Below are 21089 nucleotides of genomic sequence, written 5' to 3'. Positions count from 1 at the left end.
ACTCACATTCTGAACTGTGAGACTGATCCCCGTCAAATATGTACATAAATGCCTCTTAAATAAGCCCCTGATATCAATCCTCAGGACTAGGGTTCCCATGCTGCTGCTCTTAGGATGTGGCTGTGGTACTGGTCTGGGATGTTTCCCAGTGCAGTCCTCCAATATGAGAAAGCAAGACGTTCCATTGTTTCAGCAGTGATGGAAACCAATTATTCTTCAAGGCCTACTGCTAGTATGATGTACAGGCATTGCGTGCCTCATCCATGGCCTGAAGGGAGGGTGGCACGCCCATGGGGATGTAAGTCCTATGTCTTCCATCTGTATTGTATTTTACAGTTCTGTATTTATTGTAGTGGTCATGTATGTGGCTCAGTACATAAGAACATGTCACTAGCAACACGAGTTGTGGGTTTCGATTCCTGCTTGGGTCACATACCAAATATGTGGACTGTAGTCACATCTGATAAAAGTGTCTGCTATGTACATGGAATACTACGGTGTTACAGTACTGTATTGGCCAATGCAATTTTTGTAGAGTGGTGTGGCCCCAGCAAATACATTTTGGATACAGGTTTACTGTATAAGGGATGTGTTTCTTGTTTTGGAGTTTCTGAAATATTTGCATATTGGTATTGTATTACTGCACTGTAGGAGCTAGAAATACAAGCATTTCACTGCACCTGCTGTAACACCTGCTAATCCGTGTACGCAACCAATAAACTTTAATTTGTTACATACATTCTGTAGTTGACAAACCATGAAATCTATTGCTTTACCAAACTTTAAGTTGTCATCAATTAAGGACAGTCAGATTAAGTTATAACATGTATTTTAAGCAAATAGAGAATCATATCAAAAGTAATGTGAACATTGCATTGTGAAATAGCTTTATATTAACATGGGTTCCCGAGTGGCGCAGTGGTTTAAGGCACTGCATGAGGCATCACTACAGACACCCTGGTTTGAATCCAGGCTGTATCACAACCGGCTGTGATTTGGGAGTCCTTGTAGGGCGGCGCACAATTGTCCCAGCGTCGTTCGGCTGATGTAGGCCGTCGTTGTAAATAAGAATTTGTTCTTAACTGACGTGCCTAGTTAAATAAAAACAAACATGAATTACAATATGACACATGTATTTTTAGATGAAACACAAGTGTCTATGATCTTGTGTTTTGTACTTAGTCAATTGCAAATGTGCTTTGTTTTGAAACTGCCTTTTTGATTTCTGTTTTGAGTGTTGAACTAAGAGTTGTGAACATACCACGTTCTGAGTGACAATTGCACTAAAGCAATAAATAAAATGGTACAAGTCAGACACCAGAGGGAGGTTTTGGAACTATAATTTTTGGTATGGTAGATGAGCAGAGCAGACAGCTTTATGAGCCCAGGCTTTTCCACTGACTTGTGTAATTTATAGAATTGACCTTTCCAAGAGGGATGGCTGATCACGTGACATCCTCTAGCCCCTGTTACCACAGAAACCACAGCGTTCACACTCTCCCTGGCTGCCTTTTAGGGAAGACTTGTTTATTTATTTATCCCAATATTTATGTTTCTCTTCTACATTTCTGTGAAGGTTGACCTTTTGGAGCCGGTTGACAGATGCTGTCGAGCAGATTATAGTACATGCTGGAAACATGGCTTTTCCAAGTCCAACAAATAAGCTTCCGCTCAGGCCTCTTGCACCCAACATTTGTTTGGAATCGATATATAATCTGTTTTTCTTTGCTTTTAAAATGTGTGGTATGTGACTTTCAGGACACATTCAGAAATCCACATCTGTAGCGCATCACATGGGTCAATGACATCTCACCTGGTGATACTGCCTTTCATCCTCCTCGTTGAATGGAATTAGGAGAGGATGGGAGAGGCTCAAACGTCTAACCACAGGGCTAAAACTATAGATGTACCAGTCAAAAGTGTGGACACCTACTCATTCAAGGGTTTTTCTTTATTTTTACTATTTTCCACATTGTAGAATAATAGTGAAGAGATCAAAACTATGAAATAACACCTATAGAATCAGTAACCAAAAAAGTGTTAAACAAATCATGTTATATTTTAGATTCTTCAAAGTAGCCACCCTTTGCCTTGATGACAGCTTTGCACACTCTTGGCATTCTCACAACCAGCTTCATCTGGAATGCTTTTCCAACAGTCTTGAAGGTGTTCCCACATATGCTGAGCACTTGTTGGCTGCTTTTCCTTCACTTTCCGGTCCAACTCATCCCAAACAATCTCAATTGGATTGAGGTCTGGTGATTGTTGAGGCCAGCTCATTTGATGCAGCACCCCATCACTCTCCTTGGTCAAATAGCCCTTCCACATCCTGGAAGTGTGATGGGTCATTATCCTCTTGAAAAACAAATGATAGTCCCACTAAGTGCAAAACAGATGGGATGGCGTATCGCTGCAGAATGCTGTGGGAGCCATGCTGGTTAAGTGTGCCTTGAATTCTAAATAAATCACAGATGGTGTCACCAGCAAAGCACCATCATACCACCACCTCCATGCTTCATGGTGGGAACCACACATGCAGAGATCATCCATTAACCCAGTCTGGTCTCACAAAGACGCAGCGTTTGGATCCAAGAATCTCAAATTTTGACTCATCGGACCATCAGATTTCCACCGGTATAAGGACCATTGCTCGTGTTTATTGGCCCAAACATTTCTCTTTTTATTGGTGTCCTTTAGTAATGGTTTCTTTGCAGCAATTCGACCATGAAGACCTGATTCACACTGTCTCCTCTGAACAGTTGATGTTGAGATGTGTCTGTTACTTGAACTCTGAAGCATTTATTTGGGCTGCAATTTCTGAGGCTGGTAACTCTAATGAACTTATCCTCTAAGAAACTTTAGACTTTTTTTTTTTTAAACTTTTTTTTCATGTCTTTAAGTAATGATGGACTGTCATTTTCTCTTTGCTTATTTGAACTGTTCTTGCCATAATATGGACTTGGTCTTTTGCCAAATAGGGCCATCTTCTGTATACGACCCTTACCTTTTCACAACACAACTAATTGGCTCAAATGCATTTGGAAGGAATTTGTGGAATTTCTTTAACTTGTAACAAGGCACACCTGTTAATTGAAATGCATTACAGGTGACTACCTCATGAAGCTGGTTGAGAGAATGTCAAAAGTGTGCAAAGCTGTCAAGGCAAGGAGTGGCTATTTGAAGAATTTCATGGTTACTACATGATTCCATATGTGTCATTTCATAGTTTTGATGTCTTCATTATTATTCTACAATATAAAGAAAACCCCTTGAATGAGGAGGTGTGTCCAAACTTTGGACTGGTACTGTATATCTATGCTTCTAACTTCCTTATTTGTTCCTAACCACTCCTCTTCTAACCTTGGCCCCAACAGGCTCCAAGGCCATGGGCTACTCCAATGGGCTGTTTGACTGCCAGTCGCCCACCTCTCCCTTCCTGGGAAGCCTGCGGGCGCTGCACCTGCTGGAGGACCTGCGGGCGGCGCTGGAGCTGATGGACCAGGATGAGAGGGAGGGCCTCCGCTGCCAGGTCCCTGACACCACCGCCGACGGCCTAGTGGAGTGGCTGCAGCAGGGTCAATTGGTAGGTAACTCCCTCAGTTGTCTTATGGTTGCAAATGCAAACACTGTTAATGTTCGTCAGTATTTTTACTATTGTTAAAGACATGCTCTGGAACTAAGTATTTGTTAAACCTGTTAAATGTAGAATTACTGTCTTAGCTCAATCGGACATGAAATCCCTGTCTTGAAAGCAACTTTTTTTTCGGGAAGGAGTGCTGCTCTATATTCCCATCATTTTCCCCGTCATGAGCCAGTCTCCTAGCAATTCCAGTTCTAGACAATTAGCTTCAACCCCTTGCCATTTGAGTGGCAGCTAGTTAGACACACACACACAGCAGAGAGAGAGCAATGATGTGGTACATAAACTTTTGGCTCGTGAGCGCTACTTTCAGAACTATTGGCTGAAAGGGAAACAGAAGCACCGGAGAATCTCTTTAATGCCTGAGATATTCAGAAGTTGAGTGTAATCATGGAAAATGTATTGCTGATGAGTATTCCACACATGAAGATCAAAGTACTTTTATTTAGACTAGATTCCTTTTATGTGATTGCATGGGCAGTGGTTTGTTTTGTCTTCTTACCTGTTATTTATATCATGATTACTTTGATTGTATGGCTATTTTGTGATGACATGCTTTGTGAGTGACGAAGTGTCTCTGGAGCGGTGTCTTAAATGGTTTGCATCCTCTTCACTGGAGGTGACTCGCAGTGGGGCACAGTTTTCCTCCCCCTCAAGCCCTTTCTTTCTCTGTGTGAAATATGAGAAGAGGAGTTTAGTTTGATTCAATTTCCACTTTAGTCACACACAAAGCACTTGCATGTGAGAACCCTATCGACCTTCACGTGGCTCTTAAATAGCAGGCATTTCGCGTGTGCGTCCCCCGTCCCCCCAAATCATGTGATGTTTTTCAATGTAGGGATGCTATGACACCTGAATGCTGGCCTTTGAGATGGAGCGGTACCTCTTCCATATGACTGGAGGCTGCTCTATTCCTAGGGTCAGGAGTCTTTCCTGGTATGGTGATAGGGCAAAGTGTTATTCCTGACCATATTTATGGCCTCTCTATGCCCTTGGCGATCAGCCGTCCGATGGCTTTGGTTGTTTGTGATTTCAGACCAACGGAAATGGCTCCGCCATGATCTACCAGGATCGACTGTCACGGGTGGAGAGCGATAAGGAGTGTCTCGTCCTCCAGGTGTGTGTCACGAGGCCATGAACAAGCAGAGACCAGCTTTAACAAATAGGAACTACTGCCCCATATTGAGAAAATGTGTACATTAGCAAATACATTGTACATGCAAACCGTACATTAGCAAGGGTGCTCTGTTTAAAGTGTATTTGATAGGTAGCTGTTGAATTCAGTAGTTTTTACCTATTCATGGTGTGAGTGAAAGGCCTGCATCACCGAGCATTCTCTTAGATCACTAACCCCTACCCTGAAAACAACACACAGTTGGCATATTATTGAGTGACGACTGTCCCCAGGTGAGTGTTCTCTCAGACCAGGTGGAGGTGCAGGGGGAGAAGATCAGGGATCTGGACATGTGTCTGGAGGAGCACAGAGAGAAACTCGACGCTACTGAAGAAACGCTGCAGCAGGTGAGGCCCCAGCAGGGTTGCAGTGTATTATGGTTACTAGCAGGATGTTCTGTCTTATTATGAGACATAACCGTGGGCTCAAGGTATTGGTCAGCCTTTTGATCCAAATGATAATAATAATATATAATATATAATAATAATATAATAATAATAATATAATATAATAATAATAATAATAATAATAATATAAATGATCTTTCTGAATGAACACTGATTAATACACTTCGCTCCTACTGGTCTGTGACTGAATCTGTGACTGTGTGTCCTGTGCAGGAGTTCTTGACCAGGTCCACCCTGGAGACCCAGAAGCTGGAGCTGATGACCGAGGTGTCCAGTCTGAAACTGAAGCTGACCACTGTGGCGAGAGATCGCAGGGATAGTGAGGTACACGGATGCATCATGGGAATAGACTCACCCTCACAGAGATATCATGTCTTTGGTAGATATTTGGAGTTTCGTTCAACGGCAGGCAGACGTCTTATAATAGTAGGATGTGAGTTTATATGAATCTTGGCCAAAACACCCCCTTGCTCCAGCAGCTGTTTCCTCTCATAAAATAATGAATCTCCCCTCCAGAGAAGCTGGGAGTCTGACAGTCAGGGATTCCATACACCTAATCCACGAGCACTGAGCAGGCCTGGGCTGGAGGAATCAGGATATTGGATCCTGAGTGTGGGTTTCCCGACACTACTATAACCTTTAGGGAGCGGTGTGTGGAAAAGCAATGTCTTCCATATATGTTTAATGTTGGGCTTTGTTCGGCTGTAAATCACACACCCCTGAGTCTGATCCATTTCTTCTTTCCTACCCACGGTGCTCTGCGGTTTTTACTCTTGTCTAAATGTATGCGTTTTGAATCATGTAGCACATTCTTGTTTAATGACGATGCATATTTCCTGAGTGCTCCATCTATACAGTAATTGCTCCAAGGTACAGGAGTATGTATTATCCATCACATAAAAGCAGTTGTAATGGTAATTGACCATGACGCTTCCTTCCAAATCAAGAATCTGTCTCCGTGTTGGCGTGGGCTTCTGTCTCGCTCTCTAAATAATCTTTGGTGCCTCATTGGGGATTTTTCACTCCACAAAAACATCCCCAACATTTGCTCCAAAACTCTCAGCTGACCCCCTTGGGCGTGTGGGTAATGTAGTCTTTTACCTCCCCAGGGGTTGTACCAGGAAGTCAATGATCTGCGGTTCAGGGTGACCGATATGGAGAATGAAAGACTGCAGTGTGAGAAGAAACTTAAATCCACCAAAGTGAGTAGCGTGGCTAAAAATCTGTCTGCAATATGAAGGCTTTAGATCAATCTGTTCACATAAGATTGTGCATGACATATGGTCCACAGATTAAGTTTGACTCACTCTACACTTTTTCTACATGTAGGTACTGAATCTATCGTTCCCTTTTGTGTTGGTTATATATCACTGCTTTCACTCTTAATACCACCTTCCTTCGGGGTTTTATACCCTTTGTCGCCTCTCCTCATCCCTCACTCCTGCTTGGCTAACTTCTCCCCTGCAACGTGCTAACCTGTGCAGCCCTAGGAATGGAACATGGGCAGGTTGAAGTTCACTGGAGGTGTGGTGCAGAAGTTAACACTGAGTGCTCTGCTTTTCCCTGTCTGTCCCTACAGGCCTCTCAACCTTCCCTCTGTCCATTGACCCTATCTGCTTTTCCAACTTTCACCACACTTCCACTTTGACTAAGTTCTCCTACCAGCTAAGTATAAGTTGCAGATTTCTTAACACACTAGTTTTTCTTCACTTCCTACCTTGATCCACTTAATTTTATGTTAACTGTACATTGATGCTAAAATGTCTTAAACCTTTGGCTAAGTAAGCTAACTAATGGATGGAACTGAACGGTCACGGATGGCCTTCTGATGGAGATTAACATCCCAATGGAGCTGTTCTTTCTCAGTGGAATGTGAAAGAAACTGACATGTTTACAGTGTTGGTTGTATGGTTCTCTGGTAAAGACACCAGTCCTCTGGTAGAATGTATCCTCACTCTAACCTCATTCTGGGTCATACTGCCCTGCAGCACAGTTGGCATCAGACTGGGTTTTTACTTTCAGTTTGGTCAAACTCTGTCTAGCTGGGTTCTTATCTAGATCTTGGCCTGTATTCATAAAGCGTCTCGTACGAAGAGTGCTTCTCTAGTAGGATTTTTACATGTTCGATAAAAATGAATGGACAGGGGATCTGATCCTAGATCAACACTCCTAAGGGGTACACTACAACGCAGGTTCATTGGGTTAGCCAGCTGACTTTAATAAACAACCAGAAATAACTACTGTTTTTCTGGTTCATTAAGAAAGCTAAACTTAGGTGTTTTCGGTTGTTGAGTCAATTAGGCCATGCCCATTTTCAAGTTTATCTCTCTAAAAAATGTCATTTGTGAATATTTAGGCAAGTTAGCTCATTGATCCTGCTTTGTAGTCTACCCCTCTACTCTGAGACACTTTATGGATATGGGCCTAGATATGTATCTGTAGTTTAATGAGGTCAGAATGGTCCCGAACATGATCCTCTCTCATTCAGGAGGAACTGCAGACTCTTCAGAGGCAGCTGGAGGACCTGAGGAGGCTAAGAGACCAGGCTACACAGGGAGTGCTGACCTCAGACAGAACAGATGGAGAGAAAGGTGGGAGTACGGTTACTAGACGTGGGAGGGAGGGGGACCTCACTTCACCCTCATACACACGAGGAGCCATAATATTTCAATAGGCTTAACTTGCACCTTGACAGATTTACGGCAACATTTTTCCAACATTCCTTTTCCTAATTCGTCTACAGTTATTTCTGCCCTTAAGTCCCCTTAAGTAATGATGGGTACCATCAAGACATGGCCTGAGCATTGGACTTTTCCCCCTGAAATACAATGTTCAAAGCATCCTGTCTCACTCTCACACAGATGGGGAAGAAAAGGAGATGTTGTACTTTCCACCTTACTATAGTCTTATCTGTCTTCAGGGCTCATACCAAGCGTGTTTACACATGATCTCTGACTCTTCCAACCCACAGCTGAGGCTCTTATCACCTATTTACCAAAGGGGTATGCAATTTATGTAGAGTGCAATGTATTCACTTTAAGAATTTATTGTCCTTGAACCTGCCCCATATACTCCATATACTCCTGTAGCTTAAGTGGACTTGACTTGCATGTTGTTCTTTATAGACTCCACCAGTGTGGGTAGACAGCAGTAGACACCAGACAATGTGTCTGTCTGTCTGATCCCTGTGGGGGCACGCTTGTTGTTTTCCAGATGTGGACGTGCTGAGGATGAAGAGGGCCATGGATTCCCTGATGTCAGCTTGCAATGACAAGGTACTGGAGCTCCTGTTTACACTGTTTCATAAAGGCTTCTGAAGTCGATGCATGGGGTTCTCAATGGCTTTTCTAACTCTGATCTACCATCCTTCACCCACAGGACCGGAGGATCGAGGAGCTTCAGGAGTCTATCACACGGTACAAGAAGGTCCAGGACTTGATGAAAGGTGAAACTATGTTAAAGGAGTGTGAAACTAGTAATGAATTGTTTTATCGGTATCATTGCAATAGTCCATTCATTTCTATTTATTGGACTAGATCAATCACATGTTTGATAGTGTAGAATAATGGACTTGATAATTTTGTGTAACAATTATTACTGTTCCCCCTCCAGACACACTGAATGAAGACAATTCTGATGACATCCAGGATGACAGATCCCCCTCCATTCAGGTCGCCATGGATGCAGACCAGGCCACACTGGCGGTTAGGGAGGAGACAGGAAGGAGCTGTGATGAGGTAACAACCTCCCCTGTCATAACAATGTATCACACACAGGATGTACCCGAGACTAGACTTCCTTACCACAACGTAATGTTAGGAATGTGAGGGTCAACAGGCTTGGGGTATTGGTTTAGCTGGACAGCAACTACCTAACCATTTGAAACTGTCCACTGTGCTTTGCGACATTGACGACACATTAATTTAGTGACGTTGACTCTTGTATTCCTTTCTCTTCCTCTCTCATCCCCTCCTCCCAGATTCCATCTATTGCAGTGTTTTCAGAGCTGGAGCAGGAGAGCCTGATACAGGAACCAGACACAGACAGGTGAGGTTGGCTTTTCCCTGGACAAACTACACTCCCATGGACTATTTGTCCATTGGGTCGCTGTTTTAGTTTGTCTGTATATTCATCATCTCTAGGTCTAGACTGTCTGTTAACTTTCCTTTCTCTTTGCAGTCCACCAGAGGTCCCGCCACATTCAGCAGGTAGCTTGGGCCACATAAACAGCAACACAGAGCAGGTAAGACTGTCCCCTCTCTCCTGGGGTGATGGTGAATAGTGGGTTAACTGGAAAGACCTTGACTTGCTGCCATCATGGAGTTTATATGCAGTACCAGCCAAAAGTTTGGGCACACCTACTCATTCAAGGGTTTTTCAATATTTTTACTATTTTCTACACTATGCGCAAACCAGATGGGATGGCGTATTGCTGCAGAATGCTGCGGTAGCCATGCTGGTTAAGTGTGCCTTGATTTCTAAATAAATCACTGACAGTGTCACCAGCAAAGCATCATCACACCACCTCTTCCATGCTTCACGGTGGGAATCACACATGTGGAGATCATCCGTTCACCTACCGTGCATCTTACAAAGACACAGCGGTTGGATCCCAAAATCTCAAATTTGGACTCATCAAAGGACAGATATCCACCAGTCTAAGGTCCATTGCTTATGTTTCTTGGCCCATGCAAGTCTCTTCTTATTATTGGTGTCCTTAGGTAGTGGTTTCTTGGCAGCAATTCGACCGTGAGGGCCCGATTTCACTCTGTTTTCTCCTCTGAACAGTTGAGGTTGAGATGTCTGTTATTTGACCTCTGCGAAGCTTTTATTTGGGCAGCAATTTCCGAGGCTGGTAACTAATGAATTTATCCTCTGAAGCAGAGGTAACTCTGGGTTTTCCTTTCCTGTGGAGGTCCTCATGAGAGCCAGTTTCAAAGCACTTGATGGTTTTTGCAAATTGACTGACCTTCATGCCTTAAAGTAATGATGGATTGTTGTTTCTCTTTGCTTTTTTTTTTTTAGCTGTTCTTGCCATAATTTGTACTTGGTCTTTTGCCAAATAGGGCTATCTATATACCACCCATACCTTGTCAATCAATCAATCAAATGTATTCATAAAGCCCTTTGTACATCAGCCGATGTCAAAGTGTTGTACAGAAACCTGAGGGGAGAGAGGGACTTAAATTCACACAGGAGAAATACTCCACATATAAGACTGATCCTAGCCCGACACGCAAACTATTGCAGCATAAATACTGGAGGCTGAGACAGGAGGGGTCGGGAGACACTGGCCCCGTCCGACGACAGGGCCGGCCAGGCAACTGATTGTCTCAAACGCATAAAGAAAGAAATTGCACAAATTAACTTTTTAATAAGGCACACCTGTTAATTGAAATGCATTCCAGGTGACTACCTAGTTTTTTTTATTTAACCAGGTAGGCCAGTTGAGAACAAGTTCTTATTTACAACTGCGACCTGGCTGGTTGTGAGAATGCCAAGAGTGTAAAGCTGTCATCAAGGCAAAGGATGGCTACTTTGAAGAATCTCATAGAAAAAAAAACATTTTGATTTGTTTAACACTTTTTTGGGGTTACTACATAATTCCATATGTGTATCTGTCATAGTTTTGATATCTTCACTATTATTCTACAATGTAGAAAACAGTAAAAATAAAGAAAACCCCTTGGATGAGTAGATGTCCAAACTTGACTGGTATTATATGTAAAAAATATTTTTGTCACATATACCTGATAGGTGCAGTGAAATGTGTTGTTTTACAGGGTCAGCCATAGTAGTACAGCGCCGCTGGAGCAAATTAGAGTTCCATGCCTTGCTCAAGGGCACATTGACAGATTTTTCACTTTGTCGGCTCGGGTGTTAGAACCAACAACCTTTCGGTTACGGACCCATTGCTCTAGCCTGACTGTCTTAAATCAGACCTCTCTACCCCCTATTTTTGTCACCTAAATTAGAACACTAGAGCCTCTTTGACCTTTTGACCTCTCAACGTGGGAGAGTCTGTGTCATGTCTCCCAAATGAGCCAGTCATAAAAGAAGGCATAGTTCTATTTCTTATCTCCCCCACTGAGCCCCACTGTGACTGAGCCCCACTGTGACAGCTGACTGGACTCCGGACTGTCTGTCCAGATGATACGGAATCATAATAGCAATGGGTTGTTTTGAGCAATGTGTATTTTTGACAGTCATGTTACTCTACTGCCACCTGATGGTACAACAGCAGAACTATTGAGCCGGTTCTATTGGGAGATTGACTTTGTTTACTGGCATGTCAAATATTTTATTAGATTTATGTACCCATAATGATCCCCTCTCCCTTTTCTAGACCACAGTTGAGGTGCCCAGCCCCCCATCAAACCCCAGCAGTAATGAAAGCTTTGGGAACAAGAAGGCCCGCTCCTCCTTTGGACGTGGTTTCTTCAAGATGCGTGGAGGCAAGAGGACGTCCAGTGCCCCAAATCTGGGTGAGTCTCATCGTTGGGGGGGGGGGCACGGGGAGAAGGGTGCTCGTTCCTCTGCACGGGGTGGTGTGAACAATAAATTCTACTCTCTGTTCATGATGTAAAAAAAACATTCACAGTTCAATACCTTAATGTGTGTTTTCTTATGTCTGTCTCTTGTCTGTCTGGTAGTATTCACACTAGTTAACTATGTTCTGTCCTTGCTCTTTCTATTCTCCATGGTTCTATGTGATGTGAAGATCGCAGCCGGAGTGCGAGTGCGCCTACGTTGGGTACAGTACAGTAGTCTGCAGCGCAGAGCCCCACAGACGGGCCAGGCCTGCAGTATGGCAGATCAGGATGAACGCTGGATGTGTGCAGGGATACTAGTGCAACAATGTGATCACCATCTAACATACAACCAGACCCATTGTAGACTAAATAAAACAGCAGTCTGTTTTTCTGAACCCTCTTGAGGCTGATTGGGTGGTAAATGGTAACATTGTTGTGTGAAGAATCCCTAGATATGCCCCTACCTCCATCTTCCCTATTCTTCATTTTTCACAAGTGAAAAGTTTAGTTGATCGCTAGTGTGAGCTGGGTGATTTTTAGTGTGATTTCTTTCCCCTTTTAAATCCTATCCAGTTGTTCCTTATCCATGACATGACACCATCTGCAATGATGCCGCTTAACTCTGCTAGCTGTCCTTAAAGATGCGCCTCTGAGATTTGTCTTTTACTGTTGGAAGTCTATGAATTTGCATCAGCAGTTCATGCCAACCAGTCCTTTGCATGTGCGGATCGAGTTGAGGTGCTTTTGAGTGGTTCTTGGCGTACTCCTGGTGGTGATGGTGGTGTTTAGTGGAAGATGTAGTCCAGAAGTGGTTGTGGTGGCCATTACAGCTGTAGTCCTTGGACAGTTTTGGCCTCCGGAGTTTCCTAAATAGTGGTGGATTGTCAGATGTCGGCTGTTGATCTAACAGGTGTTTGTGTTTTGAATCCAGCTGAGACCGAGCGTAATGGCACAGACCACTTGGACTTGACTGGTGCCCCACCAGACAAACCTCAGGGAGGAGAAAGCAGCCAGACCCTACCTTCCTCACCAGAGGCCAAGAAGAAGTCCAGAGGCTTTAAGAAGTTCTTAGGCAGGTTGGTTAAAATGTTCTCATTATTCCCTAAGTTTAGGAGGTGAGGAGTTGGTATGCAAGGAATTTGGGAAAGATGAATTAAGATGGAGCCAGGGTTTTTAAATGAAACTATTGCTTTATTAACTGTAATACGAGGACAGAGGGTTTGCTGTAACACGAGCACAGAACATGGCAGGATATTTAGGCGTGTTGTGTTCTGACCCCTCTAGGCTGAAGAGAAGTCACTCCACCTCGCTAGACCTGGAGGAGACTGAGTTCAGGAGGGGAGGAGTCAGAGCCACGGCCGGCCCCCGACTGGGCTGGTCACGTGACCTGCAGCACAGCGCCAAGTATGTGAAGCACACCTCTTACACAGACAGTCTAATATCGGTAACTAGAAACGTAGAGGAAGGGATCAGAAGTTTATTGGAACTAAGTCTACAGTATTACAGTTTTTGGATTTTGTGGTGTCAGAGGAGCAAATTGGAATAAATGATGTACTGTTTACCCTCCACGTTAAAGGTGAGTGTGCTCGCTCTCTCCCCCCTCAGTGATGTGGACGCTCCCTTTGCTCAGTGGAGTAAGGAGCAGGTGTGTGTGTGGCTGCAGGAGCAGGGCCTGGGGCTGCACGTGGCTCAAGCCCAGCAGTGGATCCGCTCAGGATTCACCCTGCTGCAGGCCTCCCAGCATGACCTGGAGAAGGTAGGACGGCTCAGTGGAGCTTCCAGGAGGCGTTTCGTGCATTCTGTGTTTAAGTTCTGTGTCGCTAGACATTTTAATGAAACCCACAATGTTAAAGCTTATAGTTGGTTAATGTTCACTTTGCTACATACAGTGGGGCAAAAAAGTATTTAGTCAGCCACCAATTGTGCAAGTTCTCCAACTTAAAAAGATGAGAGGCCTGTAATTTTCATCATAGGTACACTTCAACTATGACAGACAGAATGAGAAAAAAAATCCAGAAAATCACATTGTAGGATTTTTAATCAATTTATTTGCAAATGGTGGTGGAAAATACGTATTTGGTCAATAACAAAAGTTTCTTTGTTATACACCCTTTGTTGGCAATGACAGAGGTCAAATGTTTTCTGTAAGTCTTCACAAGGTTTTCACACACACACTTGCTGGTATTTTGGCCCATTCCTCCATGCAGATCTCCTCTAGAGCAATGATGTTTTGGGGCTGTTGCTGGGCAACACGGACTTTCAACTACCTCCAAAGATTTTCTATGGGGTTGAGATCTGGAGACTGGCTAGGCCACTCCAGGACCTTGAAATGCTTCTTACCAAGCCACTCCTTCGTTGCCTGGGCGGTGTGTTTGGGATCATTGTCATGCTGAAAGACCCAGCCACGTTTAATCTTCAATGCCCTTGCTGATGGAGGTTTTCACTCAAAATCTCACGATACATGGCCCCATTCATTCTTTCCGTTACACGGATGAGTCTTCCTGGTCCCTTTGCAGAAAAACAGCACCAAAGCATGATGTTTCCCCATGCTTCACAGTAGGTATGGTATTCTTTGTCCTCCAAACACGACAAGTTGAGTTTTTACCAAAAAGTTATATTTTGGTTTCCTTATGATATTCTCCCAATCTTCTTCTGGATCATCCAAATACTCTCTAGCAAACTTCAGACAGGCCTGAACATGTACTGGATTAACCAGGGGGACACGTCTGGCACTGCAGGATTTGAGTCCCTGGCGGCGTAGTGTGTTACTGATGGTAGGCTTTGTTACTTTGGTCCCAGCTCTCTGCAGGTCATTCACTAGGTCCCCCCCGTGTGGTTCTGGGATTTTTGTTCACCGTTCTTGTGATCATTTTGACCCCACGGAGTGAGATCTTGCGTGGAGCCCCAGATCGAGGGAGATTGTCAGTGGTCTTGTATGTCTTCCATTTCCTAATAATTGCTCCCACAGTGGATTTCTTCAAACCAAGCTGCTTACCTATTGCAGATTCAGTCTTCCCAGCCTGGTGCAGGTCTACAATTTTGTTTCTGGTGTCCTTTGACAGCTCTTTGGTCTTGGCCATAGTGGAGTTTGGAGTGTGACTGTTTGAGGTTGTGGACAGGTGTCTTTTATACTGATAACAAGTTCAAACAGGTGCCATTAATACATGTAATGAGTGGAGGACAGAGGAGCCTCTTAAAGAAGTTGTTACAGGTCTGTAAGAGCCAGAAATCTCGCTTGTTTGTAGGTGACCAAATACTTATTTTCCACAATTTGCAAATAAATTCATAAAAAGATCCTAGCAAGTGATTTTTTTTGTATTTTTTTTCTTCTCATTTTGTCTGTCATAGTTGAAGTGTACCTATGATGAAAATTACAGGCCTCTCATCTTTTTAAGTGGGAGAACTTGCACAATTTGGTGCCTGACTAAAAAGTTTTTTGCCCCACTGTATGTCCTGACAAACATCTATTTTCTCCATCACGCTCTTCCTAACTGGACAGTATGTCAGATGTCTTAAACAACCCATACATGTTTCTGTGGCAACAGGAGTTGGGGATCAAACAGCCCCTCCACAGGAAGAAGCTGCAGCTGGCTCTCCAGGCACTGGGATCAGAGGAGGATGTCAGCCAGGCCAAACTGGACCACAACTGGGTGACCAGTGAGTGAACACTGACCACCGCCTCAGAGTTAGCAATGAAGAATTGAATACCTTTCTGTTTTGTGAATTGTTATTGATTGAGTTGTTTTGTTGTTTCTCAGGATGGCTTGATGACATTGGTCTGCCGCAGTATAAGAGCCAGTTTGATGAGGGGAGGGTCGATGGGCGAATGCTACACTACATGACTGTGGTGAGTGTTAAATTGCAATAGTCGGTCTAACGCGGCAAAAATGAATTAGAATCAATGTCAGAGGGGATGAATAAAGTCTATTAAATAAAATAACATTTTGTTTTTGTGTGATCATCTTTTCAATGTCTAGTGTCCTTTTATTTCCAATTGATTGACAGTAGACATTCTCCTGATAGAGATAAGTGTATGTGTATGTCCCCTTCAGGATGACCTGCTGTCTCTAAAAGTGGGCAGTGTTCTCCACCACCTCAGCATCAAGAGAGCCATCCAGGTCCTCCGGCTCAACTTCTACGAGCCCAACTGCCTCCGCCGACGGCCCTCTGACGGGGTACGGTTTAGACACTACTAAATAAATAAAGTATCTTCCTCTCTCGTTCTTTCTGTCCCTGTGCGTTCATATCCATGTCCACTATACATGGCCTCTCACTTCACCAGTTCAGTTACATTTCAGTGGTGTTATTCATGTAGGGAAAATTTTTATTAACACCAACATTTAAAAAAAAATGTCTCCCCAGAATAACATCACGCCAGCGGAGATCTCCCAGTGGACCAATCACAGAGTGATGGAGTGGCTGAGATCAGTGGACCTGGCTGAGTACGCTCCTAACCTGAGGGGCAGCGGTGTGCACGGGGGGGTCATGGTGAGAGGGGGGTCTCTGTTTGAATTGGCATGCCAATGACTCATTTCAGGAACACATGCCTTCATCAGCGTATACATACATTGACTGCCTTTTGCCGGTGTATGTCTCACTCTTCATTTGCATCTCTCCTTGTCTCAGGTGCTGGAGCCTCGCTTCAACGTGGAGTCCCTAGCCCTCCTGCTCAACATCCCTCCCAACAAGACCCTGCTGCGCCGCCACCTGGCCACCCACTTCCACCTGCTCATCGGCTCCGCTGCCCAGCGCAGCAAACAGGAGTGTCTGGAGAACCCTGACTACACCCTGCTCACTGCCACCGCCAAGGTCAAGGTAGGGTCAACTCGCTGTCTGTGAGGCGGCATCTTGTTCGACATACAGAGCTTTAGGGATCAGTGTAGGTTTATTGTTCTGATCAGTGACCTTGGCTGTGTCCCTCCACTCTAAGTTGGCCTCATGACCACTTATGTGTGAATGGACTGGATAGGTTTGTGTCAGATCAGTGGTCAGCAGGAAAAGGAGACGAGGACAGACGGCTTTTTAACTCTTATCAGCACACAGACGTTTGTCCCCATTTGACCCACTCTCCCATCATCCGCTCTCTTCCTCCAGCCCAGAAAGCTGTCGTTCGGTGGCTTCGGGACCCTGCGTAAGAAGCGCCAGGAGGACAGCGAGGAGTACGTGTGCCCCATGGATGTGGAGATGCCCAAGAACAGCAGCTTCCAGGGGGGCCTGAGGAGCTACGAGGACGACCTGGACCAGTTGGAGCAGGTAAGGGAGTGTCATTATCCACTTCAGGGAATGTGTTACCTATATGGATATGGGTACTATTATGGGTGTTTTAGTGTGGCTTTTGGGTGCCCCTTCCACTATTTAATAAGCATTAATGATCATGCTTTAGGTGAGGTTAGAGCACTCTAATGAACAGATGAGGGTGGAATGTGGTACCACAAGAGGATGGCTTGTTTACTTTTCATTTTCCATGTGAAGTGCTCTTGAACACTGTCTGTATTCCTAGATGGAAGACTCGGAAGGGGCTGTGAGGCAGATAGGAGCATTTTCTGAGGAAATTGACAACCTGACGGTAAGAAGTCATTGAAATGCTCACATGAGGCTTCCCAATTGGCGCAGCGGTCTAATGTACTGCATTACAGTGCTAGAGGTGTCGCTACAGACCCGGGTTGTATCACAACTGGCTGTGATCGGGAGTCCCATGGGGCAGTGCACAACTTGGCCCAGCGTCGTCCGGGTTGGGGGAGAGTTTGGCCGGGGAGGGGGGCTTTACTTGGCTCATTGCGCTCTAGCAACTCCTTGTGGCGGGCTGGGTGCCTGCAGGCTGACCCCGGTCGTCAGTTCAACAGTGTTTCCTCTGACACACTGGTGTGGCTGGCTTCCGGGTTAAGCGGGTGGGTGTTAAGTGAGGTTTGGTGGATCATGTCTCGGAGGACACATGACTCAAACTTTGCCGCCCATTGGGGAGTTGCAGCAACGAGACAAGATCGAAAAAATAAGTAAAATACCCCACCCAAATTTTTTCCCCACATGATCACACATCAAATCACTTGACGAAACCTCTCAGCAAGCTGTGCTGTAGCAAAACAGCCATGGCACTGTTATTGATCTCTTCGTTTTCCTGTGTGACTTCAGTGTGTTTTCTCCTGCATGTTTCAGAGCATGCTGAAGGAAGATGAGTTCTTCAGCGAGGTCTCCTCTCGCTCCCCCGAGGCCAGTGTCACCGATGACGACTCCAACATGTGAGGGAGAGTCCCCGCCAATTAAATGTATTAACTTTAGATGACTGACGGGGCGCTGTTTTGCAGCCACCACACAGCCATTTTGTTACTCCTCCATTGTAAAAAAGATGTTGGAAGTTATAGAAATGCAATGTCTACATTTGTTTTTGACAAGTATATTCTGTTAGACACCTAATAGAATAAATACCTAATTTTGTCCTTTAACATTTTTGTGAAATGCTGTAGAATTCAATTCATTCCTATGGAGGAGTGCTCCTTCTGAGGAGTACCAATATGGCCATTTGCATAGCATCAGCAATCCAGGTTTTATACACATCATTGGTCCCTGCTGGTGTCGCCATGCCAACCTAATGAAGCGTTGTGACTGGCTCGCTTCTACAACCTGTGAGACCACTTATGCCCTTAGACTTAAGTTGTTGTCATTTCAACAATTTACAATCTCTCTCTGCATTCCCAAGTGAAGTTATACATGTGTATTTATTTAAGTTGTTGAAATGTAGTGCATGAATTGAGATTTCAACATAGGAGCATTTATTTTATACTTCATACTTTTATTGTATTGCAGAACTGGTTTTTATATATTTGTTTGAATATCCACAAATGAGTCCCTTACATGGTATGCCCTTGTCCCAACTTATTTTTGGAAGTAATTATTAGCCATTATATAACCTGAAAGATTGGTCAAGTTGCAGTGGGACATTTAGATCTGTCATCAGACCACAGTTGGCTGTGCTCAACTGAAGTCAAAACATTGCAGGCTGGCTTAATCCAGAATTATAATTTCCTCTCCATGTTGTCCTCTCATTTGATGCTCCTATCTGCATGTTTTGTTTGTGTCCCAAATTATTTCACTATTATCACTTTGGTTTGTCCTCCCATGTTGTTGAATTTGTCATAATATCCATGAATCTTAGGAACATTACATGGAAGCCCAACCTTCTAGATTGTAAACATCACCACAAAGCAATGATATCGTTCTGCAAGCCATAACCATACCAGTGAACACTGTAATGTACTGTGTACTGTTTCTATGCTTCTTTTTTTGTAAAGAGTTGTCAATAAAAACTAATCTGGTAAAAAATGATGGGCTACATATAACTGTATATACTAGCCCAGGCATTCCCAAGCTGGGGTAGCACAATGCCATAGGGGGTACGCCAAATATAAATGTGATTCACTTCTTAAATAATTAAAACAAAAATTCAAATGGTACATTATTTTCCAACGGGCTATAAATTTGGGTGAGTTTTTTTTCTTGCCTGAGTAGCCTCGTTTCACTGCCAAAAATACAATGAAACCATCTAGTGTTCAGTGAAATAACACAATGTCAAATACTGGTGGCAGAATAATTAACATCCAATCACATTAACCGTTACTTTCTCACAGATAACCTTCACTCTTGCGCAAACATTTAGTGGCAGAATAATTAACATCCAATCACATTAACCGTTACTTTCTCACAGATAACCTTCACTCTTGCGCAAACATTTAGAAACAAAACATGCCAATTTGAAAAATAAGCCGAATTAGTTTATGGAGCGAGAATAAAGACGACTTTCGAGTAGTAAGACATGTGTAAAAGCAACAAGCTAGAAGCGTCTTATATGGTGTGCTACCGCGTGACTCGGACAGGCAAACCACATACTATTGTGGAGGACTTAATTCTTCCTGTTGCTGCGGATATGGCTGGGACAATGCCTTCCTCAAACAACATTGTTTCCCGACGCATCAGTGAAACGGCAGGAGATGTTTAGAAACAATTGCTGCTTTGCATACAAGCCAGGAATTAAATGCGTCACAGCTGGATGAGTCGACAGACGTGACGGGCCTGGCACAGCTGGTATGCTGGCACAGCTGATATGTCCATTACGTTTATGGGGGGGTCAATTAAGGGACTCTCCGCAACTATATTTAATGTGCAGGACAAAATTGAGGCTATGATTAAGAAGCTCTTTTCTGTCTGCATTAACAAGGACAACACACAGGTCTTTCCATCATTGTATGATTTTTTGTGTGCAAATGAACTCAAGCTTATGGACAATGTCTTTGGCAAAGCACCATCATACGTAGGTACTTTCACGAAACGGACGACACAAACAACTTTTTTATCACTCTCATGCCCTGCCTCCAGTTTACCAATATCTGAAAAAGAGAGCCTCATTGAAATTTCAACAAGTCGTTCTATGAAAATGTAATTTAATCAGAAACCACTGCCAGATTTCTGGATAGGGCAGTGCTCAGAGTTTATTGCCTTGGCAAATCACGCTGTTAAGACTTTGCAACCACATACCTATGTGAGAGTGGATTCTCGGCCCTCACTAGCATAAACTAAATACAGGCATAGACTGTTTGGAAAAGTATTTAAGACCGAGACTCCACTACAACCCACCATTGCAGTTATGCACACCATTCTCATTAAACCGTTGTGAGTTATTCACATTGAACAAATAAAGTTTTGTGTAAGAGTAAAGTGATTATATTGTCACATCACAAAATGATGGCAAAAAAAAAAAAAACATTTCAGAGTGCGCTGACCCTGGTGCTAGAGGGGGTGCGCAGCAGGAGGTTGTGTGTTATAGAAATGGGCAGGGGCACAACTTTGGCTTTAGAAGTTTGGGGGACACAATGTTTTTCTCCCCCAGTCGGATAAACACCCCAAACAGCCTAGCCAACTGCTCAGAGGCATCCTTATGGTCCTAAAGCACACCGAGTCTCGTTTTGTAAAACTGTGTGTGTGGGGGGGACATGTCCACAGTGAAAGTTGCACCCCTGAAAATAGGATTTGAACCAACAACCTCTGACTGAATAGTCTATAGGTAAATAGCTCACCCTTTTCACCTACCTCATTCCCATACTGTTTTTATACTGTTTTTATTTATTTACTTTTCTGCTCTTTTGCACACCAATATCTCTACCTGTACATGCCCATCTGATCATTTATCACTCCAGTGTTAATCTGCAAAATTGTATTATTCGCCTACCTCATGCCTTTTGCACACATTGTATATAGACTGCCCATTTTTTTCTACTGTGTTATTGACTTGCTAATTGTTTACTCCATGTGTAACTCTGTGTTGTCTGTTCACACTGCTATGCTTT

At 43.8% G+C, this 21089-nt stretch overlaps 1 protein-coding gene across 6 annotated transcripts in view; it reads left to right on the top strand.

The window, feature by feature from the left end:
* Window positions 1–19181, top strand: part of LOC118366365 (liprin-beta-1-like) — a 31726-nt gene extending 12545 nt beyond the window's left edge. The window contains exons 2-27 of one of the 6 annotated variants that reach the window (XM_035748979.2): window positions 85–298; window positions 3375–3583; window positions 4677–4757; window positions 5048–5161; window positions 5435–5545; window positions 5738–5833; window positions 6331–6423; window positions 7710–7812; window positions 8435–8496; window positions 8600–8666; window positions 8834–8958; window positions 9201–9268; window positions 9401–9464; window positions 11568–11706; window positions 11943–11975; window positions 12686–12830; window positions 13039–13158; window positions 13360–13510; window positions 15300–15411; window positions 15513–15601; window positions 15807–15929; window positions 16117–16242; window positions 16381–16569; window positions 16849–17007; window positions 17255–17320; window positions 17908–19181. In XM_035748979.2, coding sequence (XP_035604872.1) covers window positions 115–298; window positions 3375–3583; window positions 4677–4757; window positions 5048–5161; window positions 5435–5545; window positions 5738–5833; window positions 6331–6423; window positions 7710–7812; window positions 8435–8496; window positions 8600–8666; window positions 8834–8958; window positions 9201–9268; window positions 9401–9464; window positions 11568–11706; window positions 11943–11975; window positions 12686–12830; window positions 13039–13158; window positions 13360–13510; window positions 15300–15411; window positions 15513–15601; window positions 15807–15929; window positions 16117–16242; window positions 16381–16569; window positions 16849–17007; window positions 17255–17320; window positions 17908–17994 — 2916 coding nt within the window. In that variant the 5' untranslated portion in view covers window positions 85–114 and the 3' untranslated portion in view covers window positions 17995–19181. The remainder of the gene's footprint in view (window positions 1–84; window positions 299–3374; window positions 3584–4676; window positions 4758–5047; window positions 5162–5434; window positions 5546–5737; window positions 5834–6330; window positions 6424–7709; window positions 7813–8434; window positions 8497–8599; window positions 8667–8833; window positions 8959–9200; window positions 9269–9400; window positions 9465–11567; window positions 11707–11942; window positions 11976–12685; window positions 12831–13038; window positions 13159–13359; window positions 13511–15299; window positions 15412–15512; window positions 15602–15806; window positions 15930–16116; window positions 16243–16380; window positions 16570–16848; window positions 17008–17254; window positions 17321–17907) is intronic. The other 5 variants (XM_035748982.2, XM_035748980.2, XM_035748981.2 and 2 more) reach the window with 5 other exon arrangements.
* Window positions 19182–21089: the final 1908 nt, after the last annotated feature.

Source organism: Oncorhynchus keta, chromosome 33 (assembly GCF_023373465.1).
Source record: "Oncorhynchus keta strain PuntledgeMale-10-30-2019 chromosome 33, Oket_V2, whole genome shotgun sequence".
NCBI classification, from domain to species: Eukaryota; Metazoa; Chordata; class Actinopteri; order Salmoniformes; family Salmonidae; genus Oncorhynchus; species Oncorhynchus keta.
Note: the sequence above shows the minus strand (reverse complement) of the source record. Positions and strands in the feature narration are given on the sequence as shown.